This window comes from Rhinolophus sinicus, linkage group LG03, assembly GCF_036562045.2.
Source record: "Rhinolophus sinicus isolate RSC01 linkage group LG03, ASM3656204v1, whole genome shotgun sequence".
In the NCBI taxonomy this organism is placed as follows: Eukaryota; Metazoa; Chordata; class Mammalia; order Chiroptera; family Rhinolophidae; genus Rhinolophus; species Rhinolophus sinicus.
Genome location: NC_133753.1, coordinates 1,041,813 through 1,061,666, shown reverse-complemented (window position 1 = coordinate 1,061,666; position 19,854 = coordinate 1,041,813). Strand labels below are relative to the sequence as shown.

At 59.1% G+C, this 19,854-nt stretch overlaps 2 protein-coding genes across 3 annotated transcripts in view; one reads left to right on the top strand and one right to left on the bottom strand.

The window, feature by feature from the left end:
* Positions 1 to 3,220: 3,220 nt before the first annotated feature.
* Positions 3,221 to 11,644, top strand: PLD4 (phospholipase D family member 4). 2 transcript variants are annotated; one of them, XM_019747315.2, is made up of 11 exons: positions 3,221 to 3,384; positions 4,674 to 4,763; positions 5,151 to 5,350; positions 5,765 to 5,948; positions 6,141 to 6,261; positions 6,781 to 6,908; positions 7,497 to 7,697; positions 8,322 to 8,461; positions 8,572 to 8,737; positions 8,811 to 8,907; positions 9,447 to 11,644. In XM_019747315.2, the coding sequence occupies exons 1-11, from the start codon at positions 3,358 to 3,360 to the stop codon at positions 9,647 to 9,649; spliced, it is 1,557 nt and encodes a 518-aa protein (XP_019602874.2). In that variant the 5' UTR covers positions 3,221 to 3,357; the 3' UTR covers positions 9,650 to 11,644. The 2 variants fall into 2 exon arrangements, with proteins under 2 accessions (XP_019602874.2, XP_019602875.1); XM_019747316.2 differs by lacking the exon at positions 4,674 to 4,763.
* Positions 11,645 to 12,696: 1,052 nt separating this feature from the next.
* AHNAK2 (AHNAK nucleoprotein 2) overlaps positions 12,697 to 19,854 on the bottom strand; it is a 32,167-nt gene continuing 25,009 nt past the window's right edge. The window contains 3 exon segments of the mRNA XM_074326739.1: positions 12,697 to 19,683; positions 19,686 to 19,778; positions 19,781 to 19,852. Of these exon segments, the coding sequence (XP_074182840.1) occupies positions 13,427 to 19,683; positions 19,686 to 19,778; positions 19,781 to 19,852 (6,422 nt within the window). The 3' untranslated portion in view covers positions 12,697 to 13,426.

Here is a 19,854-nt window from a genome sequence, read left to right as displayed (position 1 = left end):
CTGGGGACACCCATGGCCATCAACACAGCAGGTGTCGCTCCTGGTACGTCTGTGCACTGAACAGAACGCAGCAATAGAGAGGAACTTTGACTTCACACCTTCCGATGAATCCATAGGCATAGCCAGAAGCTAACATGTAAATGCAGTGAGCATGTGTGTCACGTCACAGTCCTGGTTACCTCTTGGAGGAGGTGTCGGCTGAGAAGGTGGTTGAGGGAATGTCTTGCGTCTTCATCTGAATGGTGACCACACAGGTGCGTTACGTTACATTCATTAGGTCGAGCTCTTGAAATCTGTACCCCCTGCATATACAAGTGTGTGTTATATTGTTACACTGTAATAATAATTTTTAAAAGTGATGAAGAATAGAAAATGAGTTTAATGGAGTGAAGTTGTTCCTAATACCCTCCTGTTATCTTTTAAGTATCTGTACGGTCTGTTCCTTCTTTCTCACTGCCTGTATTGGTGATTCGTACCTTCTTTCTCTTGTTCAGTCTTACTGGGTGTTTGATTTTGTGGATTTTCTCTATTATGCGTTTACTTTTCTTTTCTGTTTCATTAGTTTCTGTTCTTATTTATTATTTGTTGGTTTCTTTTTCCCCCTGTTTTAGACTTTCTCTTTTCCTTTCTTCCCTCCCTCCTTCCTTCCCTCCTCTCTTTCTTTCTTTCTTTCTTTCTTTCTTTCTTTCTTTCTTTCTTTCTTTCTCTCTCTCTCTCTCTCTCTCTCTCTCTCTCTCTTTCTTTCTTTCCTTCCTTCTCAAGATGGATAAGCATTGATTTCCAGAATTATTTTTCTGATATATCTATTTAAGGCGATAGATTTCCTTCTAAGCATAGCTTTAGCTGATCCCATAAAGTTTGATATATTGTGTTTGCATTATCAGTCAGGTAAAACAATTTCTCATGTCTATTATGATTTTTTTCCTTGACTCATGAGTTTTTCAATGTATGTTGAGAAATGACCAAACATTTGAGAATTTTCCAGTTATTCTTTTGTTATTGATTTGTAGCCTATTTCCACTGTGGTCAGAATACATTAAATTATTTCATCCAGTTTAGAGAATGCTCTGTGGCCCATATAGGGACAATTTTGAAAACTGTCCCATATGTTCTTGAAAAGAATATGTATACTTCCATTAAAAAAATTTTCTTTTTATTAGGGAATATTGGGGAACAGTGTGTTTCTCCAGGGCCCATCAGCTCCAAGTCAAGTTGTTGTCCTTCAATCTAGTTGTGGAGGGCGCAGCTCAGCTCCAAATCCAGTCGCTGTTTTTCAATCTTAGTTGCAGGGGGCGCAGCCCACCATCCGATGCTGGAATTGAACCGGGACCTTGTTGAGAGCTCGCGCTCTAACAAGCTGAGCCATCTGGCCACCTCTCCAGAAGCTCAGCGGCAGCTCATTGTCTTCAGTCTAGTTGTGGAGGGCGCAGCTCACTGGCCCATGTGGGAATCGAACGGGCAACCCTGTTGTTAAGAGCTCACACTCTAACAAACTGAGCCATCTGGCTGCCCTATACTTCCTTTTTTTTTTCTTGTCAATTTGATCAGCTTTACTAATTGTGCTCAAGTTTTCTTTAGCCACATTAATTTTTTACTTTTTTTTCTACTTTTTCTACTAGTTACTGTGAGGTCTGTGTTAAAGTCTGTCACTGCCATTGTGGATTTCTCTATTTCCCCTTTCATTCTGTCAGTTTTTCTTCATTTATGTTGAAGCTTTGTTGTTAGGTGCATATAATTTAGAATTGTTGTATTCCTGGTTGATGAGTCTTTTTATCATTATGAAGTCTAAAAAATTTTATTCCATTTTTTTATTTTTTTAAATAATTTTTTATTCTTCATTTACAGTTGACATACAATATTATATTAGTTTCAGGTGTGACAATGAAGAAAATTAAGTAAATCCTCCAAATCTATAAGAAAAAGTCAACAACTCAATTTAAAAATGGGCCAAAGACATAAATAGGGCTTCATGGAAGAGGAGGCCCTCATAAGGGGCAAACACAGAAACACACACCACGTCCTTCACAATCAGGTAATTCGGGCATCATTCATACCCACAAGGCTGGCGAACTTACAACGTCTGACGTCACTATGTGTTGTGGGGGACGTGGAGCAATGGGAGCTCTGAGCAGCCACTTGAACAACAACTTGAAACTATCCTGGAAAGTGAGGATGCGTTTGTTAATGAAAAAAACCCTGGCCCTGATCCAGCAAAATTCAGGCATCAGCGTCCCAGCCAGAGAGCAGAGACCACCCTGGTTGTGGCCTGGAAATGACCCCAAGGCCAGATTGGCATAGAGGGTCCAGGAAGAAAGTGAGGGATCTGGGGGGCACTCTTCCCTATTCCCTTCCCAGCCCACCCACCCTGGCCCAGGGATCCCCTGTTGACCCTGACCTTGGGAACTGCTACCCACCTGAGTGGCAGGTGGTCACCCTGAGGCCAGCACCCTATACAGGGTCCCCTATAGCCCCTGCCCTGAATGAGAACTTACAAGGGGAAGCTGGGGCAGACACTCAGAACTCATTTAAAGTGAAAGAGCTATTCTAAGGGTCAAGTCTGCAGTGCAGCAGGGTCCTATATTCAGGAAGCCCCAGTGGGAGGGTGAGGGGTGAGGCAGAGCCCCTTGCTAGGGCTGAGCACGGCAACCTACAGCTGGGCCTCCCTTTTCAGACAGGCCAAGGAGTGGCCCCACCTGCATTTTCCAGGATGGAGGTCCTCGCTGCTACCATTTTCCAGCCTTCCTTGCAGCTAGGTGTTACCATGTGACTAAGTTCTAGATCATGAGATATAAGTGGAAGTGTCCTATGGGACTTCCAGGAAGCCTCTGGGACGTCCTTAACACTCTGCTAGGAACATGGAGGTGATGGCTGAGCTTCAGCAGCCATTGTGGGGCCATGAAACTGCTGGTCAACCCTAGGAACCAGCTGAGAGCTGGAGGGACCTGGCTCCCATGGCTGCGGAGCCAACACCATCTCTAGGCTGCCAGCCCCTGAACTTGGTTAGTGTGAGAGAAAAAGAAACAATCTTCCTCAAGCCACAGTTCGTTGGGTCCCTGTGGCTTGCTTTAGGCCTAACTGATACATAACTCTGTGCCTGGAATGCTTCCTCCTTGGGAGGCAGAAGGAAGAATGATTTTTGTCTGGAGGTGAAAGTTCTCAGCCCCACCCCCAAGCTGGCCCACCCTGCCTCAGATGTCTGTTGAGAGAGCAGAGGGAGGCATCAGGACTAAGAGGAAGTGACCACAAGGGGAAGCAGGGCTGCAGAGAGGATGCAGGTGGGGGTGGGCGGGTAGAGGCAGCCTCTGGAGCCCGTCCACCCGGAGAGCTGAGGGCCTGACATCTGGGGCTGGAGCCAAGATGGGTGTCAAGGCAAGACCCCCAGAGGTAAGTGCCAGCGAGGCCAGGGCCTGGGGGAGCACCCTCGAGCCTGAGCTCCCTTCTGGGGGTGGGGAGGCACCCTGACTCCCCTCTGTGGGGACTTCCCAGCAGGGAGGGGTGCCAGCCCTCAGGGACTCTGCCAGAGTCACCCTCTCTCGTTCTGGTTTCCAGGCCCCCACCACCCTGTAATGTGCTGGCTCGGGGCAGACACAGCCCCCAGGCCCAGCTCCTGTGGCCTCCCTCGCCACGCTGAGGCCAGCCAGTGTGTCCCATGGGAGGACAGCCCCTGACAGACCCCAGACACCGAGGGCTGAGCAGGCCGCTCCTGACCTGTCCCAGGCCCCAGGCCGCAGAGGCCTTTCCCCACCAAGTCCAGAGGAAGAGAGGGGAGGCTGTGCCCGTCCCTTGTGGACATGTCAGAGGCTGCCCGACCAGGGTGACCCAGTCACCGTGCATAGGCTCTTCTCTACCCCAGGGAGGACACACTGAATTCAGGAACACCCTGCATATGGTGCCATTTGAGGCCACTGTGGGGAGAGGTCCAACGCCAGCAGAGGCCCAGCCGATCTGCCTTCTGGCTCCTTGGGGAGTGACCATTCTGAGCAGATGAATCCTCTGTCCCCAGCTGGCTGCAGAGTCCCGCTGCAGAGGGAGAGTCCCTGGACAGCATCACAGGGTCCCCACTCAGCCCACAGTCCCCCGATAGTGTTGTGGGGTCCCATGGTCCCAGCCCATGGTCCCCTGGTAGCATCACGGGGTACCCACTCAGACAATTGCCCCCCTGGTAACATCAGGGGGTCCCCACTCAGCCCATACTGGGCCTCTCCACCCTCTCTGTGTGGCACCTTCCCAGCCAGGACAGGGGACCAGCCTGGGAAGGGAAGCGGTTATTTTTAGGCCTGTAATAAGGACCAAACTCAAAAGCAGAACCATCTCTCACACTCACTGCAGTTGTGGTTGAAACAAGGAACTGAGATTCTGACACCAGAAACCCACCAAGAGGGAGACCGAGAGAGGGGAACACACAGCCACTCACACACACACACACACACACACACACACACACACACACACACACGAAAGGCCAGGAGCTCTGCCAGTGTCAGGGCCCACCACCAGCTGAGTGGAGCCTCACACTCGGGGTGTGACCTTGGGCAGGAGTGGGGAGGCCTCTGGGGGTTGAGCAGGTGTCTGCAGGTCCCCCACGGGGTGTCCCGGGCACCCAGCTGCCTGGGCACCGTGGGCCACTCTGGGCTGGGTTGGGGCTGCGGGTGACACCAGGCTGCTCTATGCAGGTGCTGAGGCTTCCACAGAGAGCTTCGGTGGCCCCTGCATGGCCCTGCCCCATGCCACCCCCCAGCTCACGGAGCAGAGAGGCGGGCATGGTAGGACTGAGAGCCGAGGCCTCACAGGGCCCCATGGGCAGGGTGGCAGGGACAAAACCAGCCATGGGGGAGCCTCAGTGTCACCCCAGCCAGCGGGCTGCTCAGCATCTGCCCACCTCCTTGTCGTGGGTGGGGGGAGTCCTGGGGAATAGTCAGTTACCATGTGACACAGAGTGGGTCCCAGACCCCCTGATCCTACCAACACGGTGGCTTTGGGCCCTGCTGCGTGCAGTGCCATTCCTCTCTCCCTTGCCCACTCGCCCCACCCCAGCAGCAGGGCTGGCCTTCCCTGGGAGCTGGGGACACTCTCTGTCTCAGCACTGGAGGGACCCTCACGGCCCACCCGGAAGTAGGGCATGCCCACACAACCGGGGACGCCTTCTCCAGTTGCAGGCGCTGAAAAAACTGGCCATGCTGTGGCTTGGCACCGTGACTCTCATCTACCTCTTGTGGCAAGTACCCCATCTGTCCATCTGGGGCCAGCTGCACCCCAAGGAAGGGCCCACCAGGTCCCGGGGACGTGGCTCCAGCCTGACCTGGAAGCCCCTTGGAGGGGAGACCACGCAGCAGCAGCTGGACTCCTGCCAGTGAGTGACCTGCAAGGTCTGCTGGGAGGGTGGGCAGGTCTCAGCCCCTGGACACCGCCTGTGGTCCCCCTGGGTTCTGCTCGGTGTGCTGAGTTGCCGTCTGCCAGCTCCTATTGGAAGATGCAGTTTCCTGGGGAAAGTGGACAGTGAGGTGAGGGTCCTGGGGGTGGGGTCTGGGTCCCCAATTTGCTCTGCTCTTAGGCCACTCCCTGGATGTCACCGTCCCCCTCAGGCTAGCCTTGCCCAGTATGGTCGGCTGCGCCTCCCTGCACATTTGGCCTGGGCTCAGCCTTGGGGCCACGTAGGCAGTGACCCTGATACCCCCTCGACTGGCTAGTGGGGACAGAGCAGGTAATGGCAGGCAGGCTGATGGCTTCTGAGGCCAGGCTCGGGCCCCACTTGCTGCCTCTGCAGGTTGGTCCTCGTGGAAAGCACCCCCCAGGACCTGCGGTTTGCAGCTGGCAGCCCGTCTGCCCAGCCCCTGGCCCAGGCCTGGATGCAGCTGCTGGACACTGCCCAGGAGAGCATCCACGTGGCTTCCTACTACTGGTCCCTCACAGGGGCCGACATTGGGGTCAACGACTCGTCGTCCCATCTGGTATGTGCCTCGCCCACCCCTCTCCCGCCCCCCTCTGCAGGTGGTCCCCTGCAGGCGCACTGCCAGTTGGCAGCACATACGTCTGACTCTGAGCTGTGGGCAGTCTGGGTGGCCCCTGGGGAAGGCTGGGTCCTTCCTGCTGGAAGGTATGGAGGGCTGGCCTGGGCTTGGCACTCAAGGCTGGGTTCGCAGGGGGAGGCCCTTCTGCAGAAGCTGCAGCAGCTCCTGGACAGGAACGTCTCCCTGGCTGTGGCCACTAGCTACCCGACGCTGGCCAGGAACTCTACTGACCTGCAGGTCCTGGCTACCCGAGGTAGGTGCCTGCCCTGTAACCTCTGTGCCAGGGCCGGCGTGGCTGACGGCTGGAGCCATGGAGAGGGACCCTGCAGCGGGGCTGCTGTGGGGAGGCCGGGAAACACCCTGCACTTCCCCAGGACCATGGGAGGCAGGAGTCCAGGGCTGCCAGCTCCTTCCTTCTGGCCAGTCAGCTCCACCAAGGCTGGCTGGTTCCAAGGAGCTGGGAGTGTCCCTTTCCACGGGGCACAGCATAGGGTGGCCTTGGGTCCTGCTGAGCCCAGGTGCTCTAACCTGTGGGTGGAGGCTCAGCTGGGCGCAAGAGGCAGTGGGCACCATCATTACAAAGGCAGGCTCTGGACTGGAGCTGCAGAGAGGCCCAAGCCAGTGAATGCCTCAGTTTCCCTACCTGAAAATGGGGATGATAATAGCATCAACCCACTAGGGCTATCGTGAGGATAAATGAGCCAACCCACCTGTAAAGAGCTGAGTTTCACCAGGATGCTAGCTCAGTCTGTTGTCCTGGACTCTCGGCCAGGTGCCCAGGTGCGACACGTGCCCATGGGGCAGCTCACCAGGGGCGTTCTGCACTCCAAATTCTGGGTCGTGGATGGGCGGCATATCTACATGGGTAGTGCCAACATGGACTGGCGGTCCCTGACACAGGTGAGTACCAGAGCCCAGAGAGGGACACCCACCTGGCGCTCGTCCCCTCCCTACACTCTGGGGGCTTTGCCTGATGTCCCCTGCAGCTAGTCACTGAACGGAAGCTTGGTTGATGCAGCCACTTCTATAGCATAAGCACAGCGGGACCCACAGGAGGCTGGTCCCTTCAGTTACAGAATTGTACACAGCCACTGGGCTCATGCTGTGGGACCTCCTGCAACTGGTCACTTCAGCCTGGTCCCTTTTTGGAAAAGCAAGGCATTAAAAACCTGTCCGAGAATGATGGCAATGGTAATCATGGTTGGCATGTGACGAGAGAAGAATGATCTTTTCTTCCTTCTGTGTGTTTGTATGCATTTTCTGTGATTTTTTGGGTAATAAACATGTATTGCTTTGATCGTTGGAATACAATATTCGAGAAAAACAGGGACCCACTGGGCACCCCACCCCAGAGCTTCCCCAACACTCTGCTACACTGCTATGGGTGGACCACCCGCGTGGGGGCTGCAGCCGTCCAGCCCCCGGCTTGGGGGACCCACACAGGGCACAGAGTGGCCTCCTCCCACAGCCGCTGCCCCATTCTTGCAGGTGAAGGAGCTTGGCGCAGTCATCTACAACTGTAGCCGCCTGGCCCGGGACCTGGAGAAGACCTTCCAGACCTACTGGGTGTTGGGGGCGCCCAAGGCTGTGCTCCCTAAACACTGGCCTCGACACTTCTCATCCCACTTCAACCGCTTCCAGCCCCTCTGGGCCCGCTTCGCCGGAGTGCCCACTACGGCCTACTTCTCAGTAAGAGGGCTCGAGCAGTGTCCCCGCCCTCCTGGCTGGCCAGACCCTGCTGCACCTGGGCCTGCTCTGCAGACACCACAGCACTGCTGGGTCCTCAGGGACATAGCCCAGGGAGCCAGCGCTGTGGGGGGCTGTGACCCTAGGGCGAGGCGCAGGCTGTCATCGGCAGGCCCCGGGGCAGTGCCAGGTGTCCTGTGGCCCTGGGGTCGCCAAGCACACTGCCGGGTGGGGTCAAGAGGCTGGGGAGGTAGGGACAGGAACAGCTCATCATGCGATTCTGCTGCCCTGCAGGGAAAGGGGGCAGACTGAGGGGCGGGCGGCTCGTGCCCACCAGCAGATGCCCTCTATCGGGGGTGGCCCCCCAGCTGCGTCAGTGGCTGACCTACAGAGCAGGGTATCAGAGCAGGGCACGTCCCTGAGCGGGTGCAGAAGCCTTGCCTGGCACGGGGGCTGTCGCTCAGAGAAGCCAGGGCCAGCCCTGCTGTCCACCCAGTTCTCCAGCCAGTGCCTCTTGTCCTCCTCCTGGATCCCAGATGTGGGCAGTGGGTGCATGGTGGGGTCACAGGTCCAGGAGCCAAGCGGCTCAGCACGGGCAAGCCCTCGGGGCCTTGTCTCCCTGTACAGGCGTCGCCGCCCGCACTCTGCCCCTATGGCCGCACCCGGGACCTGGAAGCACTGCTGACAGTGATGGCGGCGGCCCGGAGGTTCATCTATGCCTCCGTGATGGAGTATTTCCCCACCACACGCTTCAGCCGCCCTGCCAGGTGGTTCTGGGTGGCAACCGGGGGCCTGCAGGGTGGGGAAGTTTCTGCCAGTGGGCACACTCCCCTCCTGCCAGGACCTGGCCCGAGGACCTTGACCTTCCCCTCCCCAGGTACTGGCCAGTGCTGGACAACGCGCTGCGGGCGGCGGCCTTCAGCAGAGGCGTGCAGGTGCGCCTGCTGGTCAGCTGTGGCCTCAACACGGACCCCAGCATGTTCCCTTACCTGCGGTCCCTGCAAGCCCTCAGCAACCCCGAGGCCGGCGTGTCAGTGGATGTGGTGAGGATCCGGCCCTGGGCTGGTGGGGGGGTGGCCCTTCCCTCCCTGACACGCTCCCTCTCTGTCCTCAAAGAAAGTCTTCATCGTGCCCGTGGGGAACCACTCCAACATCCCGTTCAGCAGGGTGAACCACAGCAAATTCATGGTCACGGAGAAAGCGGCCTACATAGGTGAGCCGCTGGGGGAGGTTGGGCAGGGTCTCAGACCCGGGCAGCCTCAGGGCCCTAAGCTGTGAGGGTGCCAGGTTAGGGGACGGGACTCACAGAGGCCACACAAATCCGCAGAAGGGGCCATGCCCCCAGGCCGTGGCCAGGCCAGGGTGCTGAAGGGGACACTGCTCTTATATGCCGTGTGCATCCTGCAGGACAGGGGCTGCTGAGGGGTCTCTATGGGGTCTCCCCTGGAGTTCTGAGGACAGGCCACCAGCCCTGCTGTCACCCAGCCCCACAGGGGCAGCAGGGGAATCCTAGCACCGAGTCCCAGAACACTGTCAGGACACCTGTCCCCAGATGATGTGGGCATAGTTCCATATGAAGAGCTAGCTGGCCATCCTGTCGGGAGGGGCTGCCATGGGTGGAGTTCGATGGCAGCAGAGCAGCTGTGGTGCCCATGTGTCTCCAAAACTGTGACTGAGGCCATAGGATTGGCCAGGCTGGAGGGGCCTGTATGAGTCCAGTTGCCCAGCATTGCTTTCTCATATGCCCCACAGGTACCTCCAACTGGTCGGAAGATTACTTTAGCAGCACCTCAGGTGTGGGCCTGGTGGTCAGCCAGAGGAACTCCAGCACCCAGCCAGGGGTGGCCACCGTGCAGGAGCAGCTACGGCAACTATTTGAGCGAGACTGGAGCTCCCGCTATGCTGTGGGCCTAGACGGACAAGCCCAGGGCCAGGACTGTGTGTGGCAGGGCTGAGGTCTAGCCCTTCCCGGCTCCCAGCCTGCACAGCTCTCAGTGGACACTGGCCTTCCCATCTGTCCCCCAGTCTGAGCTCCAAGTAGCTTCTGCTTCACAAGCCCTGGTCAGAGTCAAGACTGCCCAATGTCCAGAGGTGCAAACTGTTTGCTCCCCCCTGCTCTCCAAATACAGCCCCCTAAACCTCACCTCCTCCAGGGAACCCGCCAGGATGCTTCTCCCCGACTCCCACAGAACTGCAATCTTGGCCCACAAGTGGGGCCTTTGGAGTATGTGTGCCTCCCCATCTCTCTGTGTGCACCCAGCAGTGTTGCACCCCCCCCCCCCAGCCTGAGGCTGGAGTTTCGGCCTCCTGACACTGCAAAGAGCCCATGTCCACATGGCTGCTGGGCAAGGTGGTGAAGGGTGTCTGCCATGGGAGCTCGTGACTCTCGTCAGTGCCCAGTCCCAGCCCACAGAAACCCAGGGATGGGGCAGCAGGTGGGCACACGAGTGACTATGGAGGGATCCTTCATGCCCAGAGCCCTTGGCTGGGGGCGGAGAGCAAGAGCAAATGGACTGGCCTCCCCATGACCACCAGGTGCATTCTGGGCAGTTGGTTGTTGGTGTAGCCGACAGAGACTCAGGGCTGTGGGGCAAGGCCTGCTGCAGGGGTTGGGGTGTGGGGGTGTGTGTGTGGGGGAGTGGGGAGGGTCGGAGGAGCTGGGGGTGGGCCCAGGACTGTGGGGCGGAGCCTGGTGCCTGGGGGTGGGCCCAGGACTGTGGGGCGGAGTGAAGACCTAGGATTGAGCTGGGGAAGGGGATGCCAAACTTGCATGGGGTTGGATGCAGCCCCCCTGGAGCTCGCCCTACCCGGGCACCACCTCGGCACCTGCTCTGCAGAAGCAGGCTCTGAATTCTGTTCCAGCCTTTCCAATAGGAATGCTGGATCAGATGACTGTCTCTCCGACTGGCTGCTGACCAGGCTGCGAGTCCACCTGCCATGGTGGAAGCCCCGAGGTCACGCAAGGCTGGAGCGTGGGCTTGGCTCAGTGGTCCAAGGGGCACTAGATGCCAAGGGAGCTAAGCAAGTGGATGCCAGGGTCCTGCTCTCCCACCTCCTGGGCGCCCTTTCCCAGCCCCCACCCCAGTCCCATGCCCCTAGGAGAGCAGCTAGATTGCCGTTGGACCCCTCAGACATCAGCATCCTCTCTGTGAAGGGGCTCCCCGCACACGCAGCCTGCCTCCCTGCCCAGACATGCAGCGCCGCAAGGCTGCTGGGGCCTGTGGGGGCTGGCCTGCTGGGAGCTGCACAGATCAAGACAGGCCCGGCGCCTCCCATTCCCTGCCCAGGTGCAGACATCAGCCCGGACCTGCCTGCCCTCCAGGGCTGTTGGGCAGGCGTGCTCTCTGACTGTTGGTCCTGCAGCTGCATGTGTCTTGGAGCTCTCAGCCTGCTCCCCAGGTCTATCAGCTGTTGTCCAGGATGGCTCTGTGCTCCAGGCCACAATGGGACAAGTAGAAAGGCCACAGCCGACTAACCGCCCAGTGGTCCTCAGCCAGGGCAAGTTTCCACACACTTCCGGTCTAGTGGCCACACTTCAGTGGTAGCTGGGAAGGCCTGCTCCCAAGAGACCCACTCCCCGCTTCCTGGGACTCTGCCCTTTGTGAGCCCCTCCCCTTGAGGCTCAGGGAGACCTGTCCTTGCTAGTAACCAATAGACTGCACAGAGGTGGTTCTGGGATGTAAGATGTAACAGTTGGGAGCGCCCCCTGCTGGTGGCTGCTAGGCTGGGAGACTTCCCACAGAGAGGCCTGCATGGCACTGAATGTTGCCAAAAAGAAGGCCAGTTTCAGAAGCATCTCCTTCCACAGTCAAGTCTGGAGATGAAACCGCAGCCTCACCATCACTCAATCACAGCCTTGTGGGACCCTGGGAAGAGGACCAGCTGAGCTGTGCTTAGACTCCTGGAGCACAGAAACTGGGAGTGATAAATGTGTGTCTTTAAGTCGCTAATTTGTGGTGATTTGTCACATGGCACAGCTAATTCATACACAGTGGGATTGGGGGTCTGTGCTGCTCAGCAGCCCCCATGGGATGTGACCGCTGCCTCTCCGGCCTCCAGACCAAGGCCCAGTACCGCAGGCGTTGACTCCAGGGTCAGAGAGCGCTGAAGACCTCACAGAGCCGGGCAGGCCCCACTGCAGTGTTCTCAGGGAACTGCATGGCCAGGCCGGGAGGCTGGAACCTGGGGGTGGAGCACGAGAGCAGGATGAAGGACACACTGACCTTCCCTCACGCCCCCACTCAGGGCCCTGGTGTCAGCTCACTTTCCAGAGGATTCCATGCCCCTAACTTGGTGACTTCCTGCCAGCCCTAGGCAGACATGTCTTGCCTGCAGTGGCTCGGGGGACGGACTCAGCCTCTCCTCCCCACCCACAGTCCCGCTCCCTGTGGCTGCCACCCTTCCGGGCCCTCAGTCCTCCAGAGGGGCTCAGAGCCCAGCTCTTCTCCTGTACTCACAGCTATGACAGCAGCCATGTCCCTGAAGGGAGAAGGGGCATGTCACCAGGAGCCCAACTGGGCCAGGATCCTCAGAACACTGCGTGCCCGTGGGACCAGGAGGGTGTCTGGGGCAACTGGGAGGAGGAGACGCAGCCACTTAGGGACGCCTTTGGACCTCATTCTCCACCCCAGGTGGACTGGCTGCCCTTAGCTGTCCTTGGCTGAGGGCGCTCAGAGCAGGGCGCTGCAGTGAAGGGAGCTTGAGATGGGCCTCTGTCCTGGCCAAAGACCTACAGACCCTGCAGGCTGAGGCCCTCTCTGTGCTGGCCCTGCTCTGCCTTCCAGCTGGCGGGGGCATGCGTGCTCGTGTCCCCTGCCACACCGATCGCCCGGGCTCCTGCCTTCCTCCTCCTGGTCTCTGCCAGCTGCTGGCTCATAAGACGACAAATGGTTAAGTGAAAGCCACTCAGATTCACCGTGACTGTTTTCCAGAGTGACTCAGTAGAGATTAGGACCAGAAGTGTGTGTGTCCCCAGACAAAAGCCCTCGCAGCCACTACCGTGGGTGTGTCACTTCCTTTATTGCCCATCCAGGGAACAGCAGACTGGGAAGTCTGTGCAGCGTGTACGTGAGGGGCTCGATGGCCATGCAGGGGCCACATCGCCAGCAGGAACCTCCTGGCAGCTCACGGACGTCCTCACAGCCTCTGCTGAGCACAGTCAGCGCCGCGCTTGCAGCCTCTGTGCATGCCACACGGAGCCCCCCAAAGCTGGCCGGTGGGACAGTCAGCCGAGGAGTGGGCTTTGTCTGAGCGTGCAGGCAAGGGTTTCCAGAGGGTATGCCAGCCTCTGCCTGAAGCAGCAAGCAGAGCCTACACTGGGCAGGAAGCAGCAACAGGGCAGGACAGGGTGACACCAAACCCTGCGTCCACACGCACGGCCATTATTACCCCTTCCTCACAGAAACAGCCGTGTTCTCTGGGGCGTCATGGGTGGGTCCCCAGAAATGGGGTTAATAAGGCCTTGTCCAGCAGCGTCTTCAGGGAGACACAACCCCATGGGTTCTTGGCGTCCTGTGGGAAGTCAGGACACTCCTTTGCTTCCAAAGTTTGGGGAGCTGGGCACGATTTTGGTCCCACGATAGGAGCATCTGCCACGGCCGCAGGGTTTCTTCTCGGTTCTCCGTTCTGTGAGTTGAGGAGGACACACGTTCAGCCTCCCGACCTCCTCCTGTCCTCCCCTGACAAGTCACACCTGCATCCCTCACTTGGTTGTGGGCCTGGGTACAGGCCCGTCACTGGCTTTTCTGCCCCTGCTCCAGCAGGACCAATTCCCTCCTGGCTGCAGATGTCACCATGGCTCTGGGGCCCGGCCCGGTGGCCACAGCCTCTGCTGGCTTCCTGTCCTCCTTCTCCTCAGGGGAGAAGCTTTCTTGGGCATCAAAAAAGGTGACTGCTTCTTCCTGGAGCTGTGGCTCCGCCAGACCCACCTTGTCCTCAGTGCTTTGGCTTTTCTTGGTAGGAGACGAGGAGAAGCCTAACTTGGGGAATCGGAACCAGCCTGCCTTCTCCTGCTTCTTTGGCAGCTCCACCCCGGAGTGGACGGCAGGCTTCACCTCCTGTGCTTGCACAGGAGCAAGTTCTGGCACATCTTCTGTGGCACCAGCGCTTGTCTCCTGGGCAGAGGAAGAAAACCCAATGTTTGGAAGCCAAAACCGGAACAGACCAGACCTTTTGCTTTCTGGTTTCTCTTTTGCCTCCCTGTCTTCATCCTCCAGGGGTGTGGCTGCCTCTTGGCCATCTTCAGGTGGGAATTCGAGAATTTCCGCAGGCTCCTCGTCGGAACAGCTGTCTGCAAACTGGTGGCCAGAACGAACTTCAAACGTAAATGTTTGCGGTCCCAGCATGTTGAGGCTGGAAGAGATCATTTCAAACGGTTCTCCACTGTCGGGCTGGTGGTCTCCGGAACTGGGATTGGCTCCTGGGGTGACTTGTTGGGGAGCCTCTTGCAAGGTTTCCAGCGGCCCAGAGTCCTCAGTGACCACGTGCACCTGAGCCTGTGACGGGCGCTCTGGGACCTTCCCCTTGAGCAAGGAAAACCCGTAGGAAGGCATCTGGATCTCAGAGGCCGGAATCTCTGATTCCCGCACGATCTGAGTAGAAAATGCCTGGGGTTCTGAGAGGTCAGCAAACTCTGCTGTCACCCTATTCTGTATGGTGACCTCTTGGCTCTCAACCCAAGTACCTTGGATGTGCACTCTGACCTTAGAAATGGTGGAAGCTTCCAAGGAGGGGTCAAGGACCACAGGCGGCTCCCTGGGGACCCCAGCGCCTGTCTTCAGGATGCTGGCATCCCAGACTCCAGGGCTTTCCTTATGCAGGGCCAGGTCGAGGCTGTTGTCCGGGCACCACACTTCTCTCACGGCAGGGATGAAGACATCGGCTGTGGAGTCAGGGGCTGGGAAGGTAAACCTGGGCACCTTCAACGTGGGGAATTTGACAGTCAGCACAGAATCCTCCCAGAACTGACCCATGTCAACAATGGAAATCTGGGACGGCACGTCAGTCCTGGAAGCCTTCAGCCTCAGAGGGCCTTCGGTGGGGGATGACCAGTGCTCTGCTCTCTCTAACCCCCTGGCAGGAGTCTTGCCCACGTCCCCTGGAGGAGCTTTGGTTTCTGAAAGTGTCCCGCTGGGCATCTGAAGGGACAGGGAGCCTTGGCCTGGATGGAGCTGGACCTCGGCAGTGGGAAGATCACCAGCGGACATCCCGGCAGGAGACATGTGCAGATTCCAGCTTTTGCTGTCCAGAGTTCGCCTTAGGACATGTGCCATGTCTGCTTCTGCCTCTGGGGGCTGTGGGGACACAGCGGCCTCCACCTCTGACCCAGAAACATGGACCCCCTGACTCCTGACTGTAGCTTGTGCTTCTCCTGGCCTTGGTGTGCTGGCAGCAGGCGCTGGCACCTGAGTCACACCTCTGTCCCTGGAGGAGCGCCAGAAGCCGGGCAGGCGGAGCGAGGGCATTCGAAACCAGCTCTCCTGAGAGCCCACCAGCGCGTCTCCCACTGTAGCGTCTCCCTCTGCACTTCCTACTATGGGGGCTGCAGTGTCTGTTGTTCTGCTGGATGCCTGGAGTGGGTCTTCTGTTGAGGGGTCCGTCACCTGCCCCCGGGGCTGGCTTGCTGAGCCATCCCCAAGCCCATGCCCCTTGCTGCCATCTCCCAGAGACAGGCTGTGTTTGGGAAGAGGAACTTCACCTATCGACTGGCTCACCTCCTCCTGGAGCTCAGTGGGTCTGAAGTCGGGTTGGACAAAGCTCACACTGGGAAGGTGGACCTGTGGCAGGTGGAGGTCCACGCCTGCTCCGTCTGGGGAGCCCACCATTGTGCCAGTGGCCCTAACACCACCCTCACCGCTGGCCCTCACTGTGGCCTGAGAGGCACCCTCGGCTGGGGAACTAGACAGGGAGGGATCCAGGTCTCCCTGTGGCAGGCCAGTCCCTCCCATGGAAGCCCTCCTTTTGGGACCTGCCAGTTTGGGCACAGCAAAGCCAGGTGTCTTGAACCTTCCCCTCTCTCTGTCCAAGTATGGTTCCATCTGGGAAACAGGAGGCCCAGGCAAGGTGCCCTTCGGACGCACGTCAGCAACCAGGCGATGTGCCGGATCCTCTTGGGGATCCATCTCCTTCTTCGGGGACCGCCTGAAGGACGGCAGCCTGAGTTGCGGCATTTTCAAGGGACTGCCTTTCCCTTCACAGTCAGCGTCTTCAGCTGGGTCCCTGGCTGGAGTCATTCCTACTGTTCGGGCAGTGCCCACGGGCTCCTCTGTCACCTCAGACATGGACACACCTGCAGATGGCAGCTGAGTACCAGGCCTTGGGAATACCATGACTTCCTTGGCTGAGGAGCTGACTCCCAACACTGGGCTGGGAGGAGACAGGGCCCCCCCTACGGCCCGGGGAGGAACCGCCACATCTCCTGCTGCTGGAGGTGAAAACACAAACTTTGGTCGGTGAAATTTAGGAAAAGTCACCTGACCATAAGATGTATAAACCAAGGGGTCCACTGGGCCAGGATGGCTGTCAATTTGGGACAATGGCAGCCTCTCCCAGGATGAGAGGTCTGCAGTACACTCTTTGCTGGAAATGTGAGCCTCTCCCTGGGAATCAGAGAGGGTACCCGGAGGTAGCGCTGGAGAGACGGTGGCTCTGGGGAGAGTCACCTGGTACTTTGAAAGGGTGACACCCTCACAGGAAGGGACAGTGGAGGATTCAGCGTGGGGGCCGTGGAGATCAACACTGCCTGAAGGCGCACTGGGCCAGGCGAGCCCCGGCTCCTGCCTGGATGGCTCCCCGACAGGCTCACACTCGCCAACAGACCCGCCACCACCGAACTCCAAGGGGGTGGCCAAGCCACTCCCAGGAAGAGAAACCTCCGAATCAGCATGAAAGCCTACCAAGGTCTTAGAGGATTTCCCTGGAAGGGAAAAGACCTTGGGCATTTTAAAACGGAATTTCTTCATTTTGCTTTTTTCTCCACCTCTTTCAATTGATAGGCCCCCATCAGGGTCCACTGTGGAAACAGAGATGTCACCTACACCGATGCTGGGATCACTGAGCTCGAGAGAATAAGTCTCTTCAAGAGCCTGGTCACTACCGTGAACTTGCGAAGAAACCACAGAAGCCCAATTGGAAGAACAAGGAAGAGGGACACTGCCTTCAGGGATCTTCAATGCGATACTTCTAGAAGATAATTCCTTGTCTCCCAGGGCCACGTCGCCCTCCAGCCTGGCGCCTGGCGCCTGGATGTCCACCTCCACGCTGGGCAGCGACACCGCCACGTCGGGGGCAGTCACCTCGCCTTTGGCACCCTTCAGGTCCAGTTTGGGTCCCGTGATGTCCACCTGGGGGCCCTTGATGTCCACCTTGGGCATCTTGATGCTGGGCATCTGCACCTTGGGCATGTGGCCCTTGAACCTGGCCCCTTCTGCCTTGCCCTTCAGCTCGCCCAGCCTCACCTCCCCCTCGGGGAGGGCCACCTCCACCTCAGCCCCGGGGAGCTCGATTTCAGCGGATGGCAGTTGCACGCTGCCCTCCGGGGCTTGCATCTCGCCGCTCGGGCAGGGAAGGGTCGCCTCCCCTGTGATCTTGGGCACGGGCACGTCCACGGATGTTCCCAAGTCCTTGCTGGGTGCCGCCATGCCAAAGGAGGGCATCTTGAACTTGGGCATTTTGAACTTGCTGTCGCGTGAGGCCGTCTCCTTGTCTCCCAGGGCCATGTCGCCCTCCAGCTTGGCGCCTGGCGCCTGGATGTCCAGCCCCACGCTGGGCAGCGACACCGCCACGTCGGGGGCAGTCACCTCGCCTTTAACACCCTTCAGGTCGAGTTTGGGCCCCGAGATGTCCACCTGGGGGCCCTTGAAGTCTACTTTGGGCATCTTGATGCTGGGCATGTGCACCTTGGGCAGGTGCCCTTTGAGTCCGGTTGTGGCGTCGCGTTCCTGGAGCTCTGCCTCCGGTACATGGCCCTCCGGGAGTTTCACACCCAGCTCGCCAGGCTTGACGTCCACGTCGGCAGATGGCAGGTCTATGCTCAGGTCACAGGTCTTGACGTCGGTGTGGATGGAGGGCAGGCGCACGTCCGCCTGCACCTGTGGCCCGGACACCTCCACCGAGGCGTCGGTGGGCTTGCCGGGCGCCGCCATGCCGAAGGAGGGCATCTTGAACTTGGGCATTTTGAACTTGCTGTCCCTGGCGGCCATCTCCTTGTCTTCCAGGGCCACGTCGCCCTCCAGCCTGGCGCCCGGCGCCTGGATGTCCACCTCCACGCTGGGCAGTGACACCGCCACGTCGGGGGCAGTCACCTCGCCTTTGGCACCCTTCGGGTCCAGTTTGGGTCCCGTGATGTCCACCTGGGGGCCCTTGATGTCCACCTTGGGCATCTTGATGCTGGGCATCTGCACCTTGGGCATGTGGCCCTTGAACCTGGCCCCTTCTGCCTTGCCCTTCAGCTCGCCCAGCCTCACCTCCCCCTCGGGGAGGGCCACCTCCACCTCAGCCCCGGGGAGCTCGATTTCAGCGGATGGCAGTTGCACGCTGCCCTCCGGGGCTTGCATCTCGCCGCTCGGGCAGGGAAGGGTCGCCTCCCCTGTGATCTTGGGCACGGGCACGTCCACGGATGTTCCCAAGTCCTTGCTGGGTGCCGCCATGCCAAAGGAGGGCATCTTGAACTTGGGCATTTTGAACTTGCTGTCGCGTGAGGCCGTCTCCTTGTCTCCCAGGGCCATGTCGCCCTCCAGCTTGGCGCCTGGCGCCTGGATGTCCAGCCCCACGCTGGGCAGCGACACCGCCACGTCGGGGGCAGTCACCTCGCCTTTAACACCCTTCAGGTCGAGTTTGGGCCCCGAGATGTCCACCTGGGGGCCCTTGAAGTCTACTTTGGGCATCTTGATGCTGGGCATGTGCACCTTGGGCAGGTGCCCTTTGAGTCCGGTTGTGGCGTCGCGTTCCTGGAGCTCTGCCTCCGGTACATGGCCCTCCGGGAGTTTCACACCCAGCTCGCCGGGCTTGACGTCCACGTCGGCAGATGGCAGGTCTATGCTCAGGTCACAGGTCTTGACGTCGGTGTGGATGGAGGGCAGGCGCACGTCCGCCTGCACCTGTGGCCCGGACACCTCCACCGAGGCGTCGGTGGGCTTGCCGGGCGCCGCCATGCCGAAGGAGGGCATCTTGAACTTGGGCATTTTGAACTTGCTGTCCCTGGCGGCCATCTCCTTGTCTTCCAGGGCCACGTCGCCCTCCAGCCTGGCGCCCGGCGCCTGGATGTCCACCTCCACGCTGGGCAGCGACACCCCCACGTCGGGGGCTGCCACCTGGCCTTTGGCACCCTTCGGGTCCAGTTTGGGTCCCGTGATGTCCACCTGGGGGCCCTTGATGTCCACCTTGGGCATCTTGATGCTGGGCATCTGCACCTTGGGCATGTGGCCCTTGAACCTGGCCCCTTCTGCCTTGCCCTTCAGCTCGCCCAGCCTCACCTCCCCCTCGGGGAGGGCCACCTCCACCTCAGCCCCGGGGAGCTCGATTTCAGCGGATGGCAGTTGCACGCTGCCCTCCGGGGCTTGCATCTCGCCGCTCGGGCAGGGAAGGGTCGCCTCCCCTGTGATCTTGGGCACGGGCACGTCCACGGATGTTCCCAAGTCCTTGCTGGGTGCCGCCATGCCAAAGGAGGGCATCTTGAACTTGGGCATTTTGAACTTGCTGTCGCGTGAGGCCGTCTCCTTGTCTCCCAGGGCCATGTCGCCCTCCAGCTTGGCGCCTGGCGCCTGGATGTCCAGCCCCACGCTGGGCAGCGACACCGCCACGTCGGGGGCAGTCACCTCGCCTTTAACACCCTTCAGGTCGAGTTTGGGCCCCGAGATGTCCACCTGGGGGCCCTTGAAGTCTACTTTGGGCATCTTGATGCTGGGCATGTGCACCTTGGGCAGGTGCCCTTTGAGTCCGGTTGTGGCGTCGCGTTCCTGGAGCTCTGCCTCCGGTACATGGCCCTCCGGAGTTTCACACCCAGCTCGCCGGGCTTGACGTCCACGTCGGCAGATGGCAGGTCTATGCTCAGGTCACAGGTCTTGGCGTCGGTGTGGATGGAGGGCAGGCGCCGTCCGCCTGCACCTGTGGCCCGGACACCTCCACCGAGGCGTCGGTGGGCTTGCCGGGCGCCGCCATGCGA

What these genes read in the sequence shown, in the direction of transcription:
- PLD4 (XM_019747315.2), top strand. Translation starts at nt 3,358, where the DNA reads ATGGGTGTCAAGGCAAGACCCCCAGAG. An exon ending in ACGACTCGTCGTCCCATCTG is followed by an intron (nt 5,949 to 6,140) that starts GTATGTGCCTCG and finishes CTGGGTTCGCAG; the next exon opens with GGGGAGGCCCTTCTGCAGAA. An exon ending in CGCTTCAGCCGCCCTGCCAG is followed by an intron (nt 8,462 to 8,571) that starts GTGGTTCTGGGT and finishes TCCCCTCCCCAG; the next exon opens with GTACTGGCCAGTGCTGGACA.